At 41.2% G+C, this 27,406-nt stretch overlaps 2 protein-coding genes across 4 annotated transcripts in view; one reads left to right on the forward strand and one right to left on the reverse strand.

The window, feature by feature from the left end:
* Window positions 1–21,542, forward strand: part of POLB (DNA polymerase beta) — a 39,688-nt gene extending 18,146 nt beyond the window's left edge. For 2 of the 3 annotated variants that reach the window (XM_009212973.2, XM_017961980.3), the window contains 7 exons: window positions 725–779; window positions 875–947; window positions 11,009–11,079; window positions 12,293–12,379; window positions 19,031–19,095; window positions 19,610–19,749; window positions 21,292–21,542. In XM_009212973.2, coding sequence (XP_009211237.2) covers window positions 725–779; window positions 875–947; window positions 11,009–11,079; window positions 12,293–12,379; window positions 19,031–19,095; window positions 19,610–19,749; window positions 21,292–21,386 — 586 coding nt within the window. In that variant the 3' untranslated portion in view covers window positions 21,387–21,542. The remainder of the gene's footprint in view (window positions 1–724; window positions 780–874; window positions 948–11,008; window positions 11,080–12,292; window positions 12,380–19,030; window positions 19,096–19,609; window positions 19,750–21,291) is intronic. The other variant, XM_021942279.2, reaches the window with a different exon arrangement.
* A 2,239-nt stretch (window positions 21,543–23,781) lies between these two features.
* On the reverse strand, window positions 23,782–26,919 carry DKK4 (dickkopf WNT signaling pathway inhibitor 4). The gene is made up of 4 exons (XM_017961981.3): window positions 26,620–26,919; window positions 25,399–25,549; window positions 24,471–24,623; window positions 23,782–24,073 (listed from the first exon to the last, which is right to left on the reverse strand). Exons 1-4 carry the CDS (start codon window positions 26,728–26,730, stop codon window positions 23,814–23,816), a joined length of 675 nt encoding a protein of 224 aa, XP_017817470.1. The 5' UTR covers window positions 26,731–26,919; the 3' UTR covers window positions 23,782–23,813.
* Between the last annotated feature and the right edge of the window lie 487 nt (window positions 26,920–27,406).

Below are 27,406 nucleotides of genomic sequence, written 5' to 3' on the forward strand. Positions count from 1 at the left end.
TTCATATGTCCTGTAATTCATCCATTTAAAATATACAATTCAGTGACTTTTAGTATATTCACAGAGTTGTGCAACCATCACTACAGTCAGTTTTAGGACATTTTGTTATCTCAGAAAGAACCCTGTACCTATTACTAGTCATTCCCCCATTGCCTCCCCTTACACCCTCTTTAGACCTAGGCAGCTGCTCATCTACTTTCTATCTCTACGGATTTGCCTATTCTGGACACTTAATGTAAATGAAGTCATACAGTATGTGGTCTTTTGTGACTGACTTCTTTCACTTAGCATATTGTTGTCTGAGTTCATCCATGTTACAGGATAGTATTTGAAAATATAATTTTGCAGGTTGTAAGAGCCATAAACCGTAACCCCTTGCCTTGTCAGTAGAGAGCAGTCTACTTTGAAATTATGCCCTAACTTAAATGTATTTATTTACTCTTGTTACATGAATAGGTAGCTTATTTACAAATAAGTTTAGATGGAGTCTTTGAAATATTACAAAGGATGGCACTTAAGGATTTTGATCCAATTTAGGAATAAACCTTCCCCCATTCACCCCACCCCCAATTTTGCTGTTGTCTTCTCGATGAATTCATTCTAGCCTTGATTTGTGAGAATGATCTGCTGGTATGGCCTGGACAATTGTTATAAAAGACAATTTAATTTTTAAGGAGATTTAAATTTTGCAAAAATCTTTTGTCTACTTATTCTGTCTTTATAGATACTTTGGGGACTTTGAAAAAAGAATTCCTCGTGAAGAGATGTTACAAATGCAAGTAAGATGTGTCAAATTATATTCTTTGATTAGAATTGAGAGTGTCACTTGTGAAAAGCCATTTTGGGAATACTGACTTAATTTTTCTTCTATTAGGATATTGTACTAAATGAAGTTAAAAAAGTGGATTCTGAATACATTGCTACAGTCTGTGGCAGTTTCAGAAGAGGTAACATACTTCCTAATGTTGGGTTATTTTTGCCCTGATACTAAAATTGCCTAATGTATGTGAAGAACTTGGATTAAAAAGATGTAATTTGTGGTACTTCATAGACTCACTAAGACCTAGTAGTATTAGTTAAGGGTATTTGTTTATAGATGGGAATATGTAACAAGGGGAAATTCATCCTGATTTTATTATAGGATGATATTTTAATGACTAGTTTTAATGACACTTATTAAATGACTTTAAGTATATTGAAATGCTAGTAATGGTAGTCTTTGGCTCTTTGGCTAGACGATAGTGAAATTGTGGGTAGTTTTGTTAATTTACCTTTCTTTTTCTTTCTTTTTTTTTTTTTTTGAGACAGAGTCTCACTTTCTCACCAGGCTGGAGTGCAGTGGTGCCATCTTGGCTCACTGCAACCTCTGCCTCCCAGGTTCAAGTGATTCTCCTGCCTCAGCCTCCTGCGTAGCTGGGACTACAGGCGCGTGCCACCATGCTCAGCTAATTTTTGTATTTTTAGTAGAAACGGGGTTTCACCATGTTGGCCAGGATGGTCTCAATCTCTTGGCCTCGTGATCCGCCCACCTCGGCCTCCTAAAGTGCTGGGATTACAGGTGTGAGCCACCATGCCCGACTGCGCAAGTTTTCTATAATAGAGCTAAGAATAATGTTTTAGAAGTACCAGTTCAAAACCAATTCTTACAACAAGTGGATTCATCAGAAGAGTTCTGCTTACTATGTGAATGTGAGCAAAGAAAGAACCACACAATCCTGGTGTCTTACTGATTTAAAATTTTGAAAAACTCATACATGCTTAAAAATATTAACTTTTGGCCAGGCACAGTGGCTCACGCCTGTAATCCCAACACTATGGGAGGCTGAGGCGGGCGGATCATGAGGTCAGGAGATCGAGACCATCCTGGCTAACACGGTGAAACCCTGTCTCTACTAAAAATACAAAAAATTAGCCGAGCGTGGTGGCGGGCACCTGTAGTCCCAGCTACTTGGGAGGCTGAGGCAGGAGAATGGCATGAACCTGGGAGGTGGAGCTTGCAGTGAGCCGAAATCGCGCCACTGCACTCCAGCCTGGGCAACAGAGCGAGACTACGTCTCAAAAAAAAGTTAACTTTTAAAATTGGAGTAGAAAAACCTTATTTAAAACATTTTAGAGTATGTTGGAGTAGATAGAATAGATACCTGAACTGAATCTCTGGTCACCTATGGAATTTTGTCTAGGAAGTAGGTGATGGCCTGTCCAGGAATACTCTGGGTAGCTGCTGTAAGAATCTAGAGTTGGGGAGAGAAAACTAAATCCGTACTCACTGATTAGTAGAAAGAACGTTGGACCGGGGTCAAAAGACCTGGGGTCTGAGGCCAAATCTACCACTGTTATGTCTCTCCTGATCTTAGATTCCATACTTGCAAAATGAGAGAACTGAAATTAACCAGTTGTTCAAGTATGTCTGCATCAGAAATACCTAGGACTTAAAAAAAAAAATACATGTTGTTGTACCCTCCTACAAATCTGCTAAATAGGAACCTCCTTAGGTGGGAATTGGGATTCTGTCTTTTCAAAATGTAGATTTGGAGGCACAGCAAGCCACATGCTTGCTATCATGGCTATGACAACCTTCCTGGATTTATTTATTTCTATTTTATTTTTACTTTTTTGGGGTATGTTGTATGGTTATATGCTTTCACATAAAAAGGTATACACTAAGATGTCTCACTTCCACAGTCCCTGTGCACTCCTTCCTACTCCTTCCTACTAAGTCCCATTAAGAACCACTTCCCTATGGATTCTTGTAATGTTTCTTCCTGAAAATACAACTACATGTTAGTATACCACCTTTATTTCTTTCTTCTCCCTTTTTTTCATAAAGTAACATAATATGTATACAATACTATACCTTGCTTTTTTCACTTACAAATATATCCTGGAGATTTTTCCATATCAATATGTAGAAAACTTCCTTCTTTATTTATTTTTTGAGATGGAGTCTCTCTCTGTCACCCAGGCTGTAGTGTAGTGGCGTAATCTCGGCTCACTGCAACCTCCGCCTCCTGTGCTGAAGTGATCCTCCCACTTCAACCTCTAGAGTAGCTGGGACCACAGGCATGTGCCAACACACCCGGCTAATTTTTTATTTTTTTTTTCGGTAGAGACCTGGTTTTACTATGTTGCCTGGGCTGGTCTCAACTCTTGGCTCAAGTGATCCACCCACCTCAGCCTCCCAAAGTGCTGATATTACAGGCATGAACCACCGTACCTGGCCCCTTATTCTTTTTTGTAGCTGCATAACACTCAGTTGTATGCATGTATCATACTTCATTTATTTATCCAGTCCCCTATTAATGGACCCTTGGGTTGTTTCTGTTTTTTTGCTCATACAGTTTTTTTGTTTTTGTTTTTTTAGATAAAGTGAAATGTTGTTGGTAGGCAGAGGGTGAAAGACATCCAGCTTTTAGGAGAAGGAAATGAGAAGAAGAGAAGGCGTAGAATTTCCTTTACTAAAATAGCTTCCATGGATGTCCAGTACACAGTCTAGTCTTCTTTTTCTTTTTGAGGTGGAGTCTCGCTGTGTCGCCCAGACTGGAGTGCAGTGGTGTGATCTCAGCTCATTGCAACCTCTGCTTCCCAGGTTCAAGCAATTCTCCTGCCTCAACCTCCTGAGTAGCTGAGATTACAAGCACACACCACCATGCCTGGCAAATTTTTTTTTTTTTTTTTTTTTTTAATTATACTTTAAGTTCTAGGGTACATGTGGATAACGTGCAGGTTTGTTACATATGTATACTTGTGCCATGTTGGGCGTGCTGCACCCATCAACTCGTCAGCACCCATCAACTCGTCATTTACATCAGGTATAACTCCCAATGCAATCCCTCCCCCCTCCCCCCTCCCCGTGATAGGCCCCGGTGTGTGATGTTCCCCTTCCCGAGTCCAAGTGATCTCATTGTTCAGTTCCCACCTATGAGTGAGAACATGCGGTGTTTGGTTTTCTGTTCTTGCGATAGTTTGCTGAGAATGATGGTTTCCAGCTGCATCCATGTCCCTACAAAGGACACAAAGTCATCCTTTTTTATGGCTGCATAGTATTCCATGGTGTATATGTGCCACATTTTCTTAATCCAGTCTGTCACTGATGGACATTTGGGTTGATTCCAAGTCTTTGCTATTGTGAATAGTGCCACAATAAACATATGTGTGCATGTGTCTTTATAGCAGCATGATTTATAATCCTTTGGGTATATACCCAGTAATGGGATGGCTGGGTCATATGGTACATCTAGTTCTAGATCCTTGAGGAATCGCCATACTGTTTTCCATAATGGTTGAACTAGTTTACAATCCCACCAACAGTGTAAAAGTGTTCCTATTTCTCCACATCCTCTCCAGCACCTGTTGTTTCCTGACTTTTGAATGATTGCCATTCTAACTGGTGTGAGATGGTATCTCATTGTGGTTTTGATTTGCATTTCTCTGATGGCCAGTGATGATGAGCATTTTTTCATGTGTTTGTTGGCTGTATGAATGTCTTCTTTTGAGAAATGTCTATTCATATCCTTTGCCCACTTTTTGATGGGGTTGTTTGTTTTTTTCTTGTAAATTTGTTTGAGTTCTTTGTAGGTTCTGGATATTAGCCCTTTGTCAGATGAGTAGATTGCAAAAATTTTCTCCCATTCTGTAGGTTGCCTGTTCACTCTGATGGTAGTTTCTTTTGCTGTGCAGAAGCTCTTTAGTTTAATGAGATCCCATTTGTCAATTTTGGCTTTTGCTGCCGTTGCTTTTGGTGTTTTAGACATGAAGTCTTTGCCCATGCCTATGTCCTGAATGGTACTACCTAGGTTTTCCTCTAGGGTTTTTATGGTATTAGGTCTAACATTTAAGTCTCTAATCCATCTTGAATTAATTTTCATATAAGGAGTAAGGAAAGGATCCAGTTTCAGCTTTCTACTTATGGCTAGCCAATTTTCCCAGCACCATTTATTAAATAGGGAATCCTTTCCCCATTTCTTGTTTCTCTCAGGTTTGTCAAAGATTAGATGGCTGTACATGTGTGGTATTATTTCTGAGGACTCTGTTCTGTTCCATTGGTCTATATCTCTGTTTTGGTACCAGTACCTTGCTGTTTTGGTTGCTGTAGCCTTGTAGTATAGTTTGAAGTCAGGTAGCGTGATGCCTCCAGCTTTGTTCTTTTGACTTAGGATTGTCTTGGAGATGTGGGCTCTTTTGTGGTTCCATATGAACTTTAAAGCAGTTTTTTCCAATTCTGTGAAGAAACTCATTGGTAGCTTGATGGGGATGGCATTGAATCTATGAATTACCTTGGACAGTATGGCCATTTTCACGATATTGATTCTTCCTATCCATGAGCATGGTATGTTCTTCCATTTGTTTGTGTCCTCTTTTATTTCACTGAGCAGTGGCTTGTAGTTCTCCTTGAAGAGGTCCTTTACATCCTTAGTAAGTTGGATTCCTAGGTATTTCATTCTCTTTGAAGCAATTGTGAATGGAAGTTCATTCCTGATTTGGCTCTCTGTTTGTCTATTACTGGTGTATAAGAATGCTTGTGATTTTTGCACATTAATTTTGTATCCTGAGACTTTGCTGAAGTTTCTTATCAGCTTAAGGAGATTTTGGGCCGAGACAATGGGGTTTTCTAAATATACAATCATGTCATCTGCAAACAGGGACAACTTGACTTCTTCTTTTCCTAACTGAATACCCTTGATTTCTTTCTCTTGCCTGATTGCCCTAGCCAGAACTTCCAACACTGTGTTGAATAGGAGTGGTGAGAGAGGGCATCCCTGTCTTGTGCCAGTTTTCAAAGGGAATTTTTCCAGTTTTTGCCCATTCAGTATGATATTGGCTGTGGGTTTGTCATAAATAGCTCTTATTATTTTGAGATGCGTTCTATCAGTACCGAATTTATTGAGCGTTTTTAGCATGAAGGCCTGTTGAATTTTGTCAAAGGCCTTTTCTGCATCTATTGAGATAATCATGTGGTTTTTGTCTTTGGTTCTGTTTATATGCTGGATTACGTTGGTTGACTTCCATATGTTGAACCAGCCTTACATCCCAGGGATGAAGCCCACTTGATCATGGTGGATAAGCTTTTGGATGTTCTGCTGGATCTGGTTTGCCAGTATTTTATTGAGGATTTTTGCATCGATGTTCATCAGGGATATTGGTCTAAAATTCTCTTTTTTTGTTGTGTCTCTGCCAGGCTTTGGTATCAGGATGATGTTGGCCTCATAAAATGAGTTAGGGAGGATTCCCTCTTTTTCTATTGATTGGAATAGTTTCAGAAGGAATGGTACCAGCTCCTCCTTGTACCTCTGGTATAATTTAGCTGTGAATCCATCTGGTCCTGGACTTTTTTTCGTTAGTAGGCTATTAATTCTTGCCTCAATTTCAGAGCCTGCTATTGGTCTATTCAGGAATTCAGCTTCTTCCTGGTTTAGTCTTGGGAAAGTGTAAGTGTCCAGGAAATTATCCATTTCTTCTAGATTTTCTAGTTTATTTGCATAGAGGTGTTTATAGTATTCTCTGATGGTAGTTTGTATTTCTGTGGGGTCGGTGGTGCTGACCCCTTTATCATTTTTTATTGCATCTATTTGATTCTTCTCTCTTTTCTTCTTTATTAGTCTTGCTAGTGGTCTGTCAATTTTGTTGATCTTTTCAAAAAACCAACTCCTGGATTCATTGATTTTTTGGAGGGTTTTTTGTGTCTCTGTCTCCTTCAGTTCTGCTCTGATCTTAGTTATTTCTTGCCTTCTGCTAGCTTTTGAATGTGTTTGCTCTTGCTTCTCTAGTTCTTTTAATTGTGATGTTAGAGTGTCAATTTTAGATCTTTCCAGCTTTCTCTTGTGGGCATTTAGTGCTATAAATTTCCCTCTACACACTGCTTTAAATGTGTCCCAGAGATTCTGGTATGTTGTATCTTTATTCTCATTGGTTTCAAAGAACATCTTTATTTCTGTCTTCATTTCGTTATGTACCCAGTAGTCATTCAGGAGCAGGTTGTTCAGTTTCCATGTAGTTGAGCGGTTTTGATTGAGTTTCTTAGTCCTGAGTTCTAGTTTGATTGCACTGTGGTCTGAGAGACAGTTTGTTATAATTTCTGTTCTTGTACATTTGCTGAGGAGTGCTTTACTTCCAATTATGTGGTCAATTTTGGAATAAGTGTGATGTGGTGCTGAGTAGAATGTATATTCTGTTGATTTGGGGTGGAGAGTTCTGTAGATGTCTATTAGGTCTGCTTGCTGCAGAGATGAGTTCAATTCCTGGATATCCTTGTTAACTTTCTGTCTCGTTGATCTGTCTAATGTTGACAGTGGGGTGTTGAAGTCTCCCATTATTATTGTATGGGAGTCTAAGTCTCTTTGTAAGTCTTTAAGGACTTGCTTTATGAATCTGGGTGCTCCTGTATTGGGTGCATATATATTTAGGATAGTTAGCTCTTCCTGTTGAATTGATGCCTTTACCATTATGTAATGGCCTTCTTTGTCTCTTTTGATCTTTGATGGTTTAAAGTCTGTTTTGTCAGAGACTAGTATTGCAACCCCTGCTTTTTTTTGTTCTCCAATTGCTAGGTAGACCTTCCTCCGTCCCTTTATTTTGAGTCTATGTATGTCTCTGCATGTGAGATGGGTCTCCTGAATACAGCAAACTGATGGGTCTTCACTGTATCCAGTTTGCCAGTCTGTGTGTTTTAATTGGAGCATTTAGTCCATTTACATTTAAGGTTAATATTGTTACGTTTGAACTTGATCCTGCCATTATGATATTAACTGGTTATTTTGCTCGTTACTTGATACAGTTTATTCCTAGCCTCGGTGGTCTTTACATTTTGGCATGTTCCTTTCCATGTTTAGTGCTTCCTTCAGGGTCTCTTGTAAGGCAGGCCTGGTGGTGACAGAATCTCTAAGCATTTGCTTATCTGTAAAGGATTTTATTTCTCCTTCACTTATGAAACTTAGTTTGGCTGGATATGAAATTCTGGGTTTAAAATTCTTTTCTTTAAGAATGTTGAATATTGGCCCTCATTCTCTTCTGGCTTGGAGAGTTTCTGCTGAGAGATCTGCTGTTAGTCTGATGGGCTTCCCTTTGTGGGTAACCCAACCTTTCTCTCTGGCTGCCCTTAAGATTTTTTCCTTCATTTCAACTTTGGTGAATCTGGCAATTATGTGTCTTGGAGTTGCTCTTCTCGAGGAGTATCTTTGTGGCGTTCTCTGTATTTCCTGGATTTGAATGTTGGCCTGCCCTACTAGGTTGGGGAAGTTCTCCTGGATGATATCCTGAAGAGTGTTTTCCAACTTGGTTCCATTTTCCCCGACTTTCAGGCACCCCAATCAGACGTAGATTTGGTCTTTTTACATAATCCCATACTTCTTGCAGGCTTTGTTCATTTCTTTTTCTTCTTTTTTCTTTAGGTTTCTCTTCTCGCTTCATTTCATTCATTTGATCCTCAATCGCTGATACTCTTTCTTCCAGTTGATCGAGTCGGTTACTGAAGCTTGTGCATTTGTCACGTATTTCTCGTGTCATGGTTTTCATCTCTGTCCATTCGTTTATGGCCTTCTCTGCATTAATTATTCTAGTTATCAATTCTTCCACCTTTTTTTCAAGATTTTTAGTTTCTTTGCGCTGGGTACGTAATTCCTCCTTTAGCTCTGAGAAGTTTGATGGACTGGAGCCTTCTTCTCTCATCTTGTCAAAGTCATTCTCCGTCCAGCTTTGATCCGTTGCTGGCGATGAGCTGCGTTCCTTTGCAGGGGGCGATGTGCTCTTATTTTTTGAATTTCCAGCTTTTCTGCCCTGCTTTTTCCCCATCTTTGTGGTTTTATCTGCCTCTGGTCTTTGATGATGGTGATGTACTGATGGGGTTTTGGTGTGGGTGTCCTTCCTGTTTGTTAGTTTTCCTTCTAACAGTCAGGACCCTCAGCTGTAGGTCTGTTGGAGATTGCTTGAGTTCCACTCCAGACCCTGTTTGCCTGGGTATCAGCAGCAGAGGCTGCAGAAGATAGAATACTGCTGAACAGCAAGTGTACCTGTCTGATTCTTGCTATGGAAGCTTCCTCCCAGGGGTGTACTCCACCGTGTGAGGTGTGGGGTGTCGGTCTGCCCCTAGTGGGGGATGTCTCCCAGTTAGGCTACTCAGGGGTCAGGGACCCACTTGAGCAGGTAGTCTGTCGGTTCTCAGATCTCAACCTCCGTGTTGGGAGATCCACTGCTCACTTCAAAGCTGTCAGACAGAGTTGTTTGCGTCTGCAGAGGTTTCAGCAGCTTGTTGTTGTTGTTGTTGTTGTTTAGCTGTGCCCTGTCCCCAGAGGTGGAGTCTACAGAGACAGGCAGGACTCCTTGAGCTGCTGTGAACTCCACCCAGTTCGAGCTTCCCAGCTGCTTTGTTTATCTACTTAAGCCTCAGCAAAGGCGGGCGCCCCTCCCCCAGCCTCGCTGCTGCCTTGCCGGTAGATCACAGACTGCTGTGCTAGCAATGAGGGAGGCTCTGTGGGCGTGGGACCCTCCCGGCCAGGTGTGGGATATAGTCTCCTGGTGTGCCCATTTGCTAAGATCCTTGGTAGAGCGCAGTATTGGGGTGGAAGTTACCCGATTTTCCAGGTGTTGTGTGTCTCAGTTCCCCTGGCTAGGAAAAGGGATTCCCTTTCCCCTTGCGCTTCCCAGGTGAGGCGATGCCTCGCCCTGCTTCAGCTCTTGCTGGTCAGGCTGCAGCAGCTGACCAGCACTGATTGTCAGGCACTCCCTAGTGAGATAAACCCAGTACCTCAGTTGAAAATGCAGAAATCACCTGTCTTCTGTGTCGCTCGCGCTGGGAGTTGGAGACTGGAGCTGTTCCTATTCGGCCATCTTGCTCCGCCCCAATTTTTTTTTTTTTTTAGTAGAAATAAGGTTTCACCATGTTGGCCAGACTGGTCTTGAACTCCTGACCTCAAGTGATCTGCGCACCTTGGCCTCCCAAAGTTCTGGGATTATACATGTGAGCTGCCGTACCCGGCCTAGCCTTCTTTATATTTAAATATTTGGTTAAGGCGCTGTGGCTCATGCTTGTAATCCCAGCACTTTGGGAGACTGAAGTGAGAGGATCTCAAAGACACTGCAAGATCTTTAGTCACCAAAAGTATGTTTGGCCTCTATTGTACTTATCAAAATGCAAGGCAGGAGATAGATTGGATTCTTTTATGCTGTATACCAGGCACTGTAGTGGATGCTTTTACATATGTTTTTATTTACACAATAGCAGATGAAGTAGTTTTTAGTAGTTTACATATAAGAAAACTGAGGTCTAGAGGAATGAAGAGTCCTCATTTGCAACACTGAAAAAAAGTAAAATGAACAAATTCCGTCTAAGTGGAGACAGAATTTCATAGAATATAGGAACAGAAAGGTTTAAATAGCTGCATGTAACTTGCCTGAAGCTATGTGGTTGTAGAGTATAGATCGATTAATTGAGTTCAATCATAGGAATTGAAGTGAGTTTTCTTTTTTTTAAAAAAAAAAAAAAAGAGAGAGCCTGAGTCTCTCTATGTTGACTGGGTTGGTCTCAAACTGCTGGGCTCAGCGATCCTCTGGCCTCAGCCTCTCAAAGCGCTGGGATTACAGGCATGAGCCACTGTGCCCGGCCGAAATGAGTTTTCTGATTGACTTTTATAGAGTTACAGTATATTGTTTAATTTGAGATTTTTACATATAGAGTTGTTCATAGGTGTATTTTAAAGCTATTTTAAAATATTGTTTTTATTCATTATTGAGTAGTTACTTAGGTGCATTTTTAACACATTAAATTAACTTATTGTATGCAATGTGTATCTAATGCCGATTACTGTTGTCATCACAGATTCTGCTGTCTACATCAATACACCTGAATAGTTGGACAGAAAATTGAAATCTTTTAACTAATTCTGACTATGAAGCACAGTGAAATAGAAAGTTAGGCTGTAAGAAGTAAGGCTCTTCTGTGTGTGTCATCAGCTTGGTTCCATTTGCCCAACTGATACATTTATGTGGACAATCTCATATGTGTCTTCTGTCATCACAGGTGCAGAGTCCAGTGGTGACATGGATGTTCTCCTGACCCATCCCAGCTTCACTTCGGAATCAACCAAACAGGTGCCTCAGCGTTTATAATCAATGTGATCAGTCTTATACAACAGTGAATTTCACTTTTTAAATGATAGTTGATATTTTCAGAATAAGTTTTGTTTTTGCCTTCCTGAAAAGTCTACTGAAGAGCTCTGTACTGATTGAATTCTGCGAAAGGCAAATTTCTCAAAAGGGATACCTATTGTTCTTCCATGAGGAGCTGGGAGGACAGTCTAACATTTGAAAGAGATGACATCTAATACAATAGTTTTAGAATGACTTACTATCTGTGATAAATACGTTAGAAATACTATAATCAGGTTTTCATTAAAGGAATATTTTCTCTTCAAAAATGAAATATTGAGAAACCTTACTTCTATTAGAAAACCTGTGAAGGCAAAACATTTTTTATTTTACAACATATGCCTTTAAAAGATGAAACAGCTGACTCTTTGGTTTTTTTTCCCATGAGCCATTTCAAGAACAGTAAAACTCTTTGATTTAAGGAAACAGATAAATACAACTGATCATTGTTTTAACAATCATAATACCTTAAACAGTGGTTTCTAAAAATATGTTTCAAAGGTGAATTTTCTATTGGAAAAAGTACTTGCTCAGAACATTAAAAAACATAGAGATGGCCGGGCACGGTGGCTCACGCATGTAATCCCAACACTTTGGGAGGCCAAGATAGGCAGATCACGAGGTCAAGAGATCGAGACCATCCTGCCCAACATCGTGAAACCCCGTCTCCACTAAAAATATAAAAATTAACTGGGCGCGGTGGTGCATGCCTGTAGTCGCAGCTACTCGGGATGCTGAGGCAGGAGAATCACTTGAACCTGGGAGACAAAGGTTGCAGTGAGCTGAGATCATACCACTGCACTCCAGCCTGGCAACAGAGCGAGACTCTGTCTTAAAAAAAAAAAAGAGAGATTTCTCCATAAATAATTAGAAAACTCATGTTAAAAATGTTTTCTTTCCGGGCTCAATTCGCTGCCAAAAAAAACGGTTTCTTAGCCAGGCATGATGTTGTTCCTGGTACTCTGGATGCTGAGGTAGGAGGATCACTTGAGTCCAGGAGTTCAAGGCTATAGTTTGCCATGATTGTACCTGTGAAGAGCACAATCTCTAGTCTGTGCAATATAGCAAGACTCTGTCTCTAAAGATATTGTTAAATATTTTCTTACCATTACAAAGTAATTACTCTTTTTCTTATTCCCTAATTATGATTCTGCAGCCAAAACTGTTACATCAGGTTGTGGAGCAGTTACAGAAGGTTCGTTTTATCACAGATACCCTGTCGAAGGGTGAGACAAAGTTCATGGTAAGTACTTGTTAAGAGTTAGCACATCTAAAAAAAAAACTTGGAGACTGTTTAGTAACCATTCTGAGTGTGTGACTTCATGGTAGCTTTGAATTACTGTCAACAAATAGAGTATCCATGAGACTTTAAAGAAAAATAATCAGCAGGATGCCTGATTCTCATAACTACTCTCAGAATATTTTAGGAAAGAATTTTCTTTTAATTCTCCACTTGTAAATAACAGGTGTCATCAGAATAGTTAATTAGGCCCGGGCATGGCAGGATAATCCCAGCTCTTTGGGAGGCCGAGGTGGGCAGATCGTGAGGTCAGGTGATCAAGACCATCCTGGCTAACATGGTGAAACCCCGTCTCTACTAAAAATACTAAAAATTAGCCAGGCATGGTGGCGCATGCCTGTAGTCCCAGCTACTTGGGAGGCTGAGGCAGGAGAATCACTTGAACCCGGGAGGCAGAGGTTGCAATGAGCCGAGATCATACCACTGCACTCCAGCCTGGGTGACAGAGCGAGACTCTGTCTCAAAAATAAAAAGAATAGTTAATGAGGCATAATCTGCTTTTTGAAAATATCAGTAATGACTTTGACACACATTAAGTTTTTCCCTAAAATAGCAAATGGTTCTCATCTTCTCTGACTCAGAATTCTTCAATAAGTGAAGTTAGAATTGATTGAAAAATATTAATCTATTTCAACACCAAAGAAAGAAAAGTCATCACGGTCTGTGATAGAACGCTCAGGGGAAGAAACATGTTACATGGAATGGCAACGAGGGAAGTTGATTGGGGGGGAATTAAGACTTAATAATTCAAGATGAATGGCTAGTGGATTAAAAGCAGATTAATAAGTGATTCTGTATACCAACAGGAAGGCAGATAGAAATCTAGAATTGAGATTCTTTTTTTTTTTTTTTTTTGAGATGGAGTTTCACTCTTATCACCCAGGCTGGAGTGCAGTGGGGTAATCTCGGCTCACTGTAACCTCCGCCTCCCGGGTTCAAGCGATTCTCCTGCCTCACCCTGCCGAGTAGCTGGGATTTCAGGCGCCTGCCACCATGCCCAACTAATTTTTATATTTTTAGTAGAGACTGGGTTTCACCATGTTGTCTGAGCTGGTCTCGAACTCCTGACCTCAGGTGATCTGCCTGCCTCGGCCTCCCAAAGTGCTGGGATTACAGGCATGAGCCACCGTGCCCAGCCTAGAATTAAGACTCTTCCTCTTTTTTGAGACAGGGTCTTGGTCTGTCACCTAGGCTGTAGTGCAGTGGCGAAACATGGCTCACTGCAGCCTCAATCTCTGGGGTTCAAGCAGTCCTCCCACCTCAACCTCCTGAGTAGCTGGGACTACAGGTACACATCACCATGCCCGGCTAATTTTTGTATTTTTTGTAGAGATGGGGTTTCACCATGTTGCTCAGACTGGTCTCGAACTCCTCATCTCAAGTGATCCACCCTCCTTGCCCTCCCAGAGTACTGGGATTACATACATGAGCCACTGTGCCCGGGCCTCTTACTTCTTTCTTAAGGTGACGTTTAGTGTTCTGTCACTTATATACATCATTTGAGTCAATTTTCTGCACACCCCACTTTTCCCGGGTTATATGACTGAAAGGAAAGAGACTGTGCTTTTAGAGAGTTGACATGCTAAAATTAGTAAGCGTCTCAGTGCATAGATTTGACAAGAGTTTTAGCCAAAACTAGAAGATAGTTGAGAAAGATAATTAAATTGTCATGTCATTCAGAAAGTAGAGTGGTGTTTGCCAGGGCCTGGAAGGAGGGGGTAATAGGGAGTTCCTGTTTAAATGGCACAGAGTTTCAGTTGTGGAAGATGAAAACATTCTGGACATGGATGGTGGCGATGGTTGCACAACAATGTGAATGTACTTAATGCCACAGAATGGTACACTTAAAAATGGTTAAAATAGTAGTCAGGCACAGTGGCTCATGTCCATAATCCCAGTGACTTGGGAGGCTAAGGTCGGAGAATGGCTTGAGCCCAGGAGTTTGAGGGTATAGTGAGCCATGATCGCATTACTGCACTCTGGCCTGGGTGACAGAGCAAGACCCCATCTCAAAAAAGAAAAGAAAAGAAAAAAAAGAGATGGCAAATAGATAGTAAATTGTATGTCGTGTATATTTAACCCACACACATATAAAAAATCATGTTATTAAGTTCAGCATGGTGATATTAGTGGGCTGTGAAAGTGTATTTTCTAAGCTGGTCACACTTCAACAACGCTTCCAAACGAACTTTGGAAAGATAAAAGTAAAGGTTCTAGTCAGTCTTTGGAAATTAAATCTCTGATTTGTTCTCTTGACTCTGTGAGGTTTTGAAGTCTTACTCTGTTCCCAAAAGTATATACAAACATGAGATGGTATTAAAAATAGGGCTTGTGTATGCCCCATGAACAGCCTTTTCAAATTTAGGTGAATTTTAATTCACTCAAAATGAATGTTCATGAATCTTACATTTAAGAATATTCAGTCAGATAAAATCCTGAAAACAATATCTGCTAGACAAGCTGGATGTTTTGCACAGTAGAAAAGTGTCTTGCTACATCTGGGCATATTCTGGGGACCTCTCTGGCCTAAATCTCTTCCTCAAGTATCATCCCTGGGAAAGTCACTAGAAATCCTTACTGGGAAGTGTGCCAACTATTTTCAGAGTTAATGACTAGGAAGGTATTTCCACACTACCATGGCAGAAGCCATTTTTTATAATCTTAATGGTGTTCTGCTGTATGCGAAGAGAAATCCAGAGGAAAAACCAACAGAAGCTATAGGAATCCAGCCAGCAAGAATACAAGGTAAAAGGGCCTAGCATGGTGACTCACACCTATAATCTCAGCACTTTGGGAGGCTGAGGCAGGTGAATCACCTGAGGTCAGGAGTTTGAGACCAGCCTGGCCAACATGGCGAAACCCCGTCTCTACTAAAAATACAAAAATTAGCTGGGCGTGGTGGTGGGCGCCTGTAATCCCAGCTACTGAGGAGGTTGAGATGGAAGGATCGCTTGAACCTGGCAGGCAGTGGTTGCAGTGAGCTGAGATTGCGCCATTGCATTCCAGCCTGGGCGACAGAGCAAGGCTCCCTCACCCTCCCAAAAAAAGGAAAAAGTATCATCTAGTGGGCTGGATGTAACCTGAAAAGGAAAGGTGGGTAGCCAGGTCTTTGTGATCTTGTTGATAGTGGTGGACTTGGGTTGTCCCAGTAGTTGCTCAATCCAAGAAAGAAAACCCTTTGCCTAGGAAGTGCAAGGGCAGCCAAATCCCAGTTATTGCTAGAGATGAGGCTAGTTTAGACCTCACTGTGCATGTGCCACGGGAATGAAGACTAAGGCCACTCACCCATCCTAGGATAGACCTGGGATTGTAGGAACCATGCCCTATCTTGACTTCCCAGTCTTTAAATCATACATCTGGCAGCACATCTAGCGGTATTGACAGGAAAGCATCCCCCAGACATATTTCCAGAAGAAAACAGGCTAAAACACAAGAAGACTGGGTCTGTTTATTTGTTTTTAAGTGTAGAAGATTCAGATGACAATAAGAACAAGAAACTAAGATCTTTAGGTTGCGACGTAGGAATCCATCTCGGTGGTTTTTGACAAAATTTGGATGTTATACCTGTGGTTCATAGTCCCTGGAACTTAAAAAAATACCATAGTTGAGCGTGCTGTTTTGACATTTGTAATCATTGTTAGGAAGAGAAGCACTCGAGGTCAACTTTCAAATCAATTTTAGAGACAGTTAAGAGGTAGTTTGTATCTTTCATTATAGAAGAATAGATTTGGATATAGAAGATAGAGGGTCTTATTCTGGCTCCATTACTAATACTCTGTGTGGCATTGGGAAGGTGGATTTACTTCTAAAAGGCCTGAGTTTTATCTTTAAAATTGATATTTGCCCTACGTCAGAAGACCGTTATGCAGATCAAAATTAAATAATATATGTGGAAACTTTGAAGAGTTTGTACAATTATTTGATGTACAAATAAGAATTTGCACAACTTCAGAGATACTGGATCTTCCAAGAGTTGTACAAAGAGAGCTGCACAAATATAAGATGTCATCTGTGTGGAAATGGATCAGGAGAGGAAGGTGACCTGGTAAGGATTAGATTGGGGAACAAAGGAAGGGATAGAGAGAGGATGGTGCCATGAAAGAAGAACAGAATGAGGAGAGTGAGCACCCCCAGGGCAGAAGTTGTATTCAGTCAATTCAGCAAATACATACAAGCATTCCAGGCACTGTTCTGGAAGCTTGGGATGTATCCATGAATTTAAGTAAAACTCACATTTGAGGATTGTGGGAAGGGACTGATAGTTAACAATGAACATAATAAATATGTGAATTATATAATAGGTTAGAGTAGTAAGTGGTTTTTGTTTTTTGTTTTTTTTTTTTTAATTTTTTTTGAGACGGAGTCTCACTCTGTCGCCCTGGCTGGAGTGCAGTGGCGCAATCTCGGCTCACTGCAAGCTCCGCCTCCCGGGTTCACGCCATTCTCCTGCCTCAGCCTCCCGAGTAGCTGGGACTACAGGCGCCGGCCACCTTGCCCGGCTAATTTTCTTATATTTTTAGTAGAGACGGGGTTTCACCGTGTTAGCCAGGATGGTCTTGATCTCCTGACCTCGTGATCCACCTGCCTCGGCCTCCCAAAGTGCTGGGATTACAGGCCTGAGCCACCGCGCCCGGCCGTTAAGTGCTATTTTTTAAAAAGGAAGAACAGGGTGTAGGAGAGAGGAGAGTGCAGGAGGCAGTATTCAATAGTGTGGTTGGAGGCAGCCTCATTGAGAACATGAGACTTAGGGAAAGACATAGGGAGTTAGCTAAGCAGATATCTGAGGGAAGAGATAACCAGGCAGGAGTCCAAGCAGCAAGCCTATGGGAATGAGCGTGAGCAAGATATCTGAAGAAGCTAAGAGCTCTAGGCTTCTAAAAGGAAACTGGCTGCAAAATGATTTCAACTTAGGTAGTGAAATAAACCATTCTCATTCCATATTTTTGCAAAACCTCTTCTTGCTATCACCACTTACTAGTCTTAAAGATATGCCTCTCCATGTGTTTTGCAAGTTATCTTCAAGATACAAATTCCTTTAAGCTAATAGTAAACAAACAGTAGGAAAGCCATGGTTATTCCAGATCATCTTGTACAATCATAGTCTTTAGATAATTGAGCTATTCTTCCTGTGAATATAGTAGCACTCAGAAGAAAAAAACAGTTTCCTCTGCATTTAACTATTGGTTTTATGTAAGGTGAGTGTCATTCAAATTTCAGTATTTTGTGCAAGTTTGGCCTTGGGTGATTTTCTGTGAAATATCTGCAGTAAGAATTCAAGGGACAATAGGAGATACCATGGCTACTGTGAGGAAATGAAAGAGGCTTTATTTCAGACACTCAGTATGAAGCTCCCCAAATGAAATGCCAAACAAAGCTAATCCACTCAATCTAATACAGAATTTACAGTAAAACAGAGAAATTCTTTAACATTAGCACTTCAGAAAAAGTGCAGGAAATAAAATTAGCCTCGAGGAAAGGAACAAAGCCATGAGATAAAATCCTATTACTGATGTGACAAACAGCAACATCATTCCCTGTGGCATCTAGACATCCGCATCCGCAAGGTAATACCTCCTGGTAATTCCAGGTGGAAATGACTTCTGATCCACTTGAAGGTGGAAGTTGAGTTGGAACTTGTTAGTTCCTAAGAAGGTGGGTATTTTGAAGGTAAACATGTTTCATTAATCTTTCTTCCATAGGAACAGCTCAAGAATTAGTTTAGATTTTAATTTTTCTATTTTGCTGAGTGAAAAAGTATGGCTTTTAGTGGCATGTGTTAACTTGACCACTCTTGGGGACCAGAAGCTTGTCACTTGTGTATTTTTCTTAGAATATAGCATTTGATACTTTTAATTGGAAATTTGGTGGTGCTAATAGCTTGTTTTACATATGTATGGATTACTGACCAGTCCAGATTTTTTGTCCATTTTTCTGGAAAGGGAAAAGATAAAACAGACTTGAATAACTTTTGTTTGGAAACTGTAGAAGTATAATGAAAACTTAACCTGTGGAGAAGGAAGAAAGTGATCCTCTCATTTTCTGATCTCATATTTTTCTTATTTTCCGTGTCTTTCTCCCTTCTAGTATCTGAGAGATTTCTTCAATTTCAAACTCTTTTACTTCTGCTACCTATCATTTTAAATTTTGATTTAAACCTTTCCCTGAGGGTTTTCTGTAGTATTCTGTCCTTGCTTCATGGTTAGACTATCTTCCGTTATCTGAGACTATTACTGGTAGCTTTTTTGTTTATTTTCTTCTTCCCGCATAATCGTTTATTCCACCTTGCTCTCTTCTGTTTATTTTGATGTCTGTGTTTTGTGTTCAGTGTTTTCTTTGATTAGTTTCTTGTTTAGAATCATGCAAAGGCCAAATCCTCATAATGAGAATCCTCATTTGCGGTTTCGTGTAGTTCTCTAATTATCATGAAGTGTAATAGAAAGGTGGGATAGTGTATCACTCACAGAAGCTGCTAAAAGTACTCAGAATTCTAGAGCTGCTAATATTAAAAACAAAAATGACCTTGTGTTTTGCTTGATTAAAATTAAGCCTTAAGTTTAGAACATCTTTAAACTTGGTTTAAAATATTCATTTTAGGGTGTTTGCCAGCTTCCCAGTAAAAATGATGAAAAAGAATATCCACACAGAAGAATTGATATCAGGTATTGTTCAGACTTTGTTGCTGACCTGTTAACTTTTCCAAACTTGTCTCGTTTTCTCCCTCCCTTTTTGTATCTTGGAGTTCACATTCATATCTAGAGCCTCTTTTTACTCCCGAGAGCCATATGTTCTTGCCAAATGCAATGTTTAGCTCCAAAGTATATGAAGAGTAATGACTGTCTACAGACTCTGATTTATTTTCTCCAGATTTGCACCTCACCGTGATGCCTTCCACAGCTCAAAAGTCGTTTCCTGCCTGGGCTAAGTTAGTTGTATTAAGTGATAATGCGATTTCATTTCTCCACACCTCTTTCAGAACAAAGTTCACAGAAACGTAAACAAATTACAAGGTTGGGGTGATTTGAGCAGTCTACCTCATGATAGTCTTCTCTTCAATTTATTAGACCACTTAGGCTTATCTTAGGTATTTTGTTCCTTATTGATTTTAGGAGTCCTGTATTTGCTAAACTTGAAATGCATGGTAAAAAAAATGTATCTACTGTCCATTTTTTTTAGGTTGATACCCAAAGATCAGTATTACTGTGGTGTTCTCTATTTCACTGGGAGTGATATTTTCAATAAGAATATGAGGGCTCATGCCCTAGAAAAGGGTTTCACAATCAATGAGTACACCATCCGTCCCTTGGGAGTCACTGGTGAGTGTCCATGTGTGTATTAGAGATCATCTCTCATCTCGAGAGAAGGTAATTTTCAAAGATACTTTGGTTTAGCAAACCTTCTAATAACTATGCCAGTTAGTGTAGTTTCTTTGTATTTTTAGTCCTTCAGGCAACAAGAAAGGATGTAATGCATAACATGCTCCTAGGCCCTCAGTTGAAAGCCATCAAGGCAAGCGTTATTTCTAGCTTTGTTAAAATGGATTAAATCCTTGCATGCTCAGTAAAACATCTTACTCATCTAAAAGGGTTTTTGTTTTTTGCTGTTGTTTAATGTACCTCCAAGACCCCTGAAAAACTCAAGTATCATTGTTTTCATTGCCACACACTTTGCTTTTAGTGCCACAGTATCTTTGGCCCCATGCTTTTAAAGTTTAAAGAATAAGGATTGCTGAATCTATGCTTAATGGGTCCTGTTAACATTTCACAGTATACTATGTGGTTTACCGTTCTCTACTAGGAGAATGAATTTTTGTCATTTTGTCCTCAAAGTATAAAATAAGGCTTTCATCCCTGGTAGACTAGGGCAGTACTTCTCACAGTTCAGTATGCATACCAGCAACATGGGGGCCTCACTAAATTCAGATTCTAACTCCTTGGGCTTGCAGTGGGGCTCAGGATTCTGCATTTCTAGTAAGCTTCTAGATCAGAGGTTTCCAATCTTATAGCTTCCCTAGGCCACACTGGAAGAAGAATAATTGTCTTGGGCCACACATAAAATACACCAATACTCATGATAGCTGATGAACTTTAAAGAAAAAAATCACGAAAACATCTCATTGTGTTTTAAGAAAGTTTACAAATTTGTGTTGGGCCACATTCAAAGCTGTGCTGGGCCGCATGCGGCCCACAGGCCATAGGTTGGATAAGCTTGTTCTAGATGCCAGTGCTGCTAGTCCAAGAACCGAGTTGCAAAGGGACTCACTAGAGTATTTGATATAATACATACTGGCTCCAGCAGAGAGGACAATCAAGAGTGAGGATGACTTGAGTGACTCTAGCTGGGATCCCCAGGTTCCCTTTGTGGCACTGGTGACTCACAAGACGAAGCTCCAGCACAGGCTCCTGGGAGACAATAGAGGTGGTCAGTGTCTTTTTTTTTTTTTTGAAACGGAGTTTCGCTCTTGTTGCCCAGGCTGGAGTGCAATGGCACATTCTCGGCTCACTGCAACCTCTGCCTCCTGGGTTCAAGCGATTCTCCTGCCTCAGCCTCCCTAGTAGCTGGGATTACAGGCATGCGCCACCACACCCGGCTAATTTTGTATTTTTAGTAGAGATGGGGTTTCTCCATGTTGGTCAGGCTGGTCTTAAACTCCTGACCTCAGGTGATCCGCCCGCCTCGACCTCCCAAAGTGCTGGGATTACAGGCGTGAGCTACCACGTCTGCCAGTGTCTTTCTTTTTTAGTGACTTGGTTACCATTTTCCTTTTTCTTCTGAAAGCAAATCCCACACAGCTTTTAATTTATAACTAAACTATAAAACTGGTTCTTACAATAAGTTTTTTCTCTCTGTACTTGTAGGAGTTGCTGGAGAACCCCTGCCAGTGGATAGTGAGAAAGACATCTTTGATTACATCCAGTGGAAATACCGAGAACCCAAGGACCGGAGTGAATGAGGCCTGTATCCTCCCTGGCAGACACAGCACAATAGGAGTCTTAATTTATTTCTTAACCTTTGCTATGTAAGGGTCTTTAGTGTTTTTAAATGATTGTTTCTTCTTCATGCTTTCGCTTGCAATGTAGTCAATAAAACCTTGGGTACTGTTATTGGATAATGATGTTCTTATTTTCTTAGCAAATATGTTTAGTTTAAATTTTCATATTATGTTCATGATCATACTTTACTATGGGTTTGGTAGAGAGAAATATGAGATGATAGCAGATCTTTAATGGGAGTTTTTATTTTCTCATATTCTGCTCTAGGCTATAAACCACATTACCCCTACTTACTGATCACAAATTAGTTAATTAAGGTACACCCAGATAATAGCCTCTGGAAGATTGTTCAATATTTTCTAGAAACTAGGGGGGCCGGGCACGGTGGTTCATGCCTGTAATTCCAGTACTTCGGGAGGCTGGGGCAGGTGGATGGCCTGAGGTCAGCAGTTGGAGACTAGCCTGGCCAACATGGTGAAACCCTGTCTCTACCAAAAATACAAAAATTAGCTGGGGGTGATGGCAGGTGCCTGTAATCCCAGCTACTTAGGAGGCTGAGGTGGGAAAATTGCTTGAACCTGGGAGGCGGAGGTTGCAGTGAGCCAAGATCATACCACTATACTCTAGTCTGGGCAACAGAGTGAGACTCCATCTCAAAAAAATAAACTAGAGACCTTCATAAATTTAATTTTTTGTTTTGCCCATATTTGATTGTATCCGTCCATTCTTACATTGCTCTAAAAGAATACTGGAGACTGGGTAGTTTATGAAGGAAAAAGGTTTAATTGGCTCATGGTTCTGCAGACTGTATAGGAAGCATGGCACTGGTATCTGCTAAGCTTGTTGGGAGGCCTCAGGAAAGTTTTACTCCTGGTGGGAGATGAAGCGGCAGCAAGCACTTCACATGGCGAAAGCAGGAGCGAGAGAGAGAGAGACGAGGTGCCACACTCTTAAACAACCCGATCTTGTGTCAACTAACAGAACTCACTTATCACCAAGGGGATGGTGCTGAGCCATTCATGAGGAGTCCGCCCTCATTGTCCAGTCACCAGGCCCCACCTCCAGTACTGGAGGTCACATTTCAGCCAGGAGATACGGAAGGGACAAATGTCCAAACCATATCATTGAATCTTGCAATATATACTTATAACCTGAATAGAAAAACAGGTGTATGGTTTATCTCTTAAATGAAATCTGTAGCACTTGCTTGAAATCCACTAGAAAGAGCTCCCCTAAGCACAACCACTTCTACTATGCACAAAATACAGCCTTTTAAACTCCAAACAAAAATTTCACTTTTTTGCCCGAGTCTTCCTCTGGGCTTTTAAGTGCAAGTGGTCAAAATGTATAAATAAAAACACTCCTTGAAAGCCCTGCCTTTCAAATATTAAAATTATATAAATATAAAATAGACAAAGTTATCAAATGGTAAGTAAAGCTACTGAAAACATGTGAAAATGCTTTATAACTTGCAAAGGACTATACAAATATAAGATATCTTTTGAAACTTCTTTATTAACCAAATTATTTTATAGTGAAATGCCATTTCCCTTCTAAGAAATGAATGGAAATAAACAATAGAGTTTTTAAGGAAAAATATAGTATTTGCTGTGATAATTTTCCCTGGTAAGATGTAAGAATTAACTTACTTTTAACTTTAGATGCTATCATTTTTACCCCCTAGGATACTGTCAGGCACCAGCCCTTTACCAGAAATTGCTTAAAGATGTATTTGGAGAGAGAGATGTGACTCGGTTATAGTATATATATTTCAAAACATCATGCTGTACACTGTAAATATATACAATTTCAATTCTTTGTTGTTGTTGTTGTTTTGAGACGGAGTCTCGCACTGTTGCCTGGGCTGGAGTGCAATGGTGTGATCTCGGCTCATTGCAACCTCCGCCTCCTGGGTTCAAGCAATTCTCCTGCCTCAACTTCCCAAGTAGCTGGGATTACAGGCGCCTGCCACCATGCCCAGCTAATTTTTTGTATTTTTTAGCAGAGACAAGGTTTTACTGTGTTGGCCAGTCTGGTCTCGAACTCCTGACCTCGTGATCCACCCGCCTCAGCCTCCCAAAGTGCTGGGATTACAGGCGTGAGCCACTGCGCTGGGCCTCAATTCTTGAAGATTTGAATTAATTGAGTCCCTAGATTAGAAATAAATTTTTTTTGTTACAGAGTCCCATCAGTTTTCTGGAAAACCGGACAAAAAGCTAAAGCTAGTTTCATTCATCACAAGGTCGCCAACTCTTAGTTCTCTAGTTTCAGGCTATTTCACTTGCTACAAGATTTGATTTTAAGAGAGATCTGTATGGAAGCATTTTAAAGTTAATGTCCAAGATTGAGCTCAAATGCAATGTAGATTCTTCTTTATTTTGAAATATTTATAGCTTTTCTATTTTTTGGCATACTCGTAACCGTGCATGCTGCCGATTGCTGGTCAGTTGGCTTCGACACAGTAGTCCAGGGCCACAGTCGCAACGCTGGAAGATTTCTGGAGCTTGAGCAGTGTCTTTATGCCCTCTCCTGGAGCAGACCTGTCCCTCCAAAAGGACTGGCTTACAAATTTTCGTCCAAAAATGACGAGCACAGCAAAGTCCAGGGCCACAGTCAAAAGTTCTCAGACAACTTTCTCCCTCTTGTCCTGTAACAAGGTTAATGTGGGCTTTAGTGATAAATAAGGAAAGTGGCCTGCCGGGGGTTTGCTACTGGGATAAGGGAATGGGACCTACGACTGACAGACACAAAGTAAAAATAGACACAGCACGCGGGTCTCACAGAGCTAGGTCTTACGCTAAAAGCGGTAATGCAATGGCGACTCCACCCCTACCCATCGGAATTGTTGTTACTGGCTGCAGACTACCTTAGGGTACTCTGTACGTGACCCCCACAGCTTCTTATAGAAAGAGATTACAAACAGCACGTGCTCCCTAAGTGTTTCTGGGATGGAGAAGAATAAAATCAATCTCACCCTATCCTTAAGAGGCTGGGAGGAGAAAATGCATTTCTGAAATAAAATGTGCTCAGAATGCTGTTCTTACCCTTCCTGCCTTGTGATTTCTTAATACTTGGCTTCCTCTTGGGTTGGTTTTCCTGGACTGGGTGCCCAGTTGTTACTTCTGCATGTGTGCCATCTTGCTCATCAAGCTGCCTTTCCAATTTTGGGGTTGCGTCTTCCATCGTAGTACAAACATCTGAGGGACAACCAGGTGTAACTAGAATTACTAACTTCAAGGGGGAGAACCACAGACACACTAATTATCCTACTGTTGCATAGTTTAGTAGCACCTCTGCCTTCAGTTTATATATAACTTTCTAGATTTCTGGGACATGCACTAAATATTTACATGCTCACATATGGCAGAGAAAGTAGTTAAGTGGAAGTTGGATTCCATTAAAGGTAGTTAATGGTATCCAAGTGGAAATGGAAGTATTTGAATGATTCCAACTTGAGTCTTTCCTTTAAAATCATTATCTCCAAGTCATTGGCAAGAGCTGTTGCCAGGAAATACATTATTTTGTTTCATGAAGAAAAGGCAGGCCAGGCCTGGTGGCTTATGCCTGTAATCCCAGCACTTTGGGAGGCCGAGGTAGGTGGATCGCCTGAGGTCAGGAGGTCGAGACTAGCCTGACCAACATGGTGAAACCCTGTCTCTACTAAAACTACAAAAATTAGCCGGGTGTGGTAGTGCACGCCTGTAATCCCAGTTACTCCAGAGACTGAGGCAAGAGAACCGCCTGAACCCGGGAGGCCAAGGCTGCAGTGAGCTGAGATCATGCCATTGCACTCCAGCCTGGAAACTCCATCTCTGAAAAAAAAAAAAGGAAAAGAAAAGGCAGCTGCATACTTACTTCAAGCATGAATCTAGGAAGCGCCATTAGAGAGTATCTACCCTGGAATGTGCTAGTCTATGGGACTTAGACACTACCTTTGGTTTAAAAACCACTGTTGCTGTTATGGTCGCTCACCATTCATGCAGAGTGTCCCAGGGCAGCACATGGCATCTCGCTGGCACCTCCTCCGCAACCCACGACATGTAGCACAGAATGGCTTCTCATCGTGGGACTGGAGGCAGAACTTTCTGGTATTGCAGTCCGTGTCAGACAGGCACTGTGAGCCCTGTGGAGGGAATCTGTTGTCACAAGGCTAGGAAACCCAACACGATGGAAGGCAGGAGGTGGAGGGAGCCAAAGGACAGTGGCGCTGTGACAAACCCCAGGCAGCATCTTATTTTCCAGTGGAAATGGTTTTCTCCCACAAAGGGAAGCTCAGGTCACCTGGGGAGAGACCCAGGCCCTGCAAAGGCTATTTGAGTTTGAAAAATTGTCTTAACTCAGAATTTAGTTTTCCTGTGCTCTTTGTGAAAATGGAAAAAAATGGTTTCCTATGTGTGTCTTAACAGGTGATTATGAGATTTTCAATATATCTTAACTCTAGAAGCTGGCTGCAGTTTAATTAAATATACTATTGATGTTTTTGGCATTCTTGTTTGATTTTTCACTCTAGTGAATCACATTTAGCTTGCAGACTCTCCCTAAGTGAATTGTCCTTTGATTTTCAATGATGCCTCATTGACATAGAGAAAGAGATAGCGAAGATCAATTGTTCTCATCCACAGTTGATACTTTTAATGTTGGTATAGTATATATGATATATGTAATAATAGATAGGATATATAATAACATATACACATATATAAAGCGATCCCTAAAACAACTCTGTCTGTGAAGTTAGACGGTGACAAGGCAATGCATCATGGTCCTCTGTTTAAATTCTCATTCCCATGTTTGCCGGCTTTGTGAGCTTGGGTAAGCTCTTCAAAATCTCTGAGTCTTATTTCCTCATCTGGAATTAGGGGGTGTTTCATCTATCTCAAATTGTGAGGAAGGAGTACATGAGGTATCACATGTAAAAGAGCTGGCACATGGTAGAGCTTCCAAAGTGTTCGTTTATTCCCTGATTTATAGACAAACTTATGGCCAAATGATGTGAAAAGCCACTGTGTTTATTTCATACATTCATGCTAAGGCCACTGATCCTACCAGGGTGCCCTCCCAAATCCAAAACCAATTCAATTTACCTGCTAGATAAGACATTTCACACATGAATCAAAACGACTTACTAAAGCCCAAACAGAACACCCCGACTGTCAGCAGCCCCGTACCTCAACCCCTCCCTAGCAGCCTTACCTTCCGGGCCCCAAGCAGGTCGGCAGAGCTCCTGATGTTGTTGAAGTCCAGGACCAGAGCTCCCAGGGGAGAGCAGAGCCAGCTCAGTCCCAGCAGGACGGCCGCCGCCATCCTTCAATCCCTGGGCTCCTGGAGGGTCTCAGCACTGTGCGTCACCGAAGCGAGGCTGCTCTCCACCCAGAGCAGAGCTTCCACTAAGCTGGCAACTCAGTATGTCGTCTGTTTGTCACTGCTTTTTCTGAAAGAGAAGCAAACCTTAGTCTGAGTAAGGTGCGTGAAATCGGCTGAGCAAAGTCTGACCAGCAGGTTCCTCCTGAAACTATTTATAACCAGATGTGCCCCCTCCCCGTTCTGTTCCTTCCTCCTGCCCCACACAAGCTTCAACAAATCCCTTCAAATCTGTTTGATCAATCGTTCAAAACAAGGACTCAATAGAAGGAGAGAAGAGGCAGGGCCATGCGGCTTCTCCTCCAGGGGTTGAATCCCTCTTAATTATTGCATATCAAAGATAGTTCAAAGGGCCACGGCAGAGCAGGATGTCTGTATCAAAGGCAAACTGATAATCACCTGCATTTCCTACCTTCAGTAATCCTTTGGGGGTAGGGAGGGAGTCTGTCCTAAGATCTGTTTTCACAGCTAATTGTGCTCAAAGAAAGGATGAATCATACTGGCCAATATGCTATAGAGGATGCCAAAAACTAATGAGGTACAAAATACACTGAGAAGCTGTAAACTGGGCTTCAGATAGTGAAGACAGATAGTGAAGATAGAAAAAGAGAAAACGCCC

Source organism: Papio anubis, chromosome 8, assembly GCF_008728515.1.
Source record: "Papio anubis isolate 15944 chromosome 8, Panubis1.0, whole genome shotgun sequence".
Lineage (NCBI taxonomy): Eukaryota > Metazoa > Chordata > Mammalia > Primates > Cercopithecidae > Papio > Papio anubis.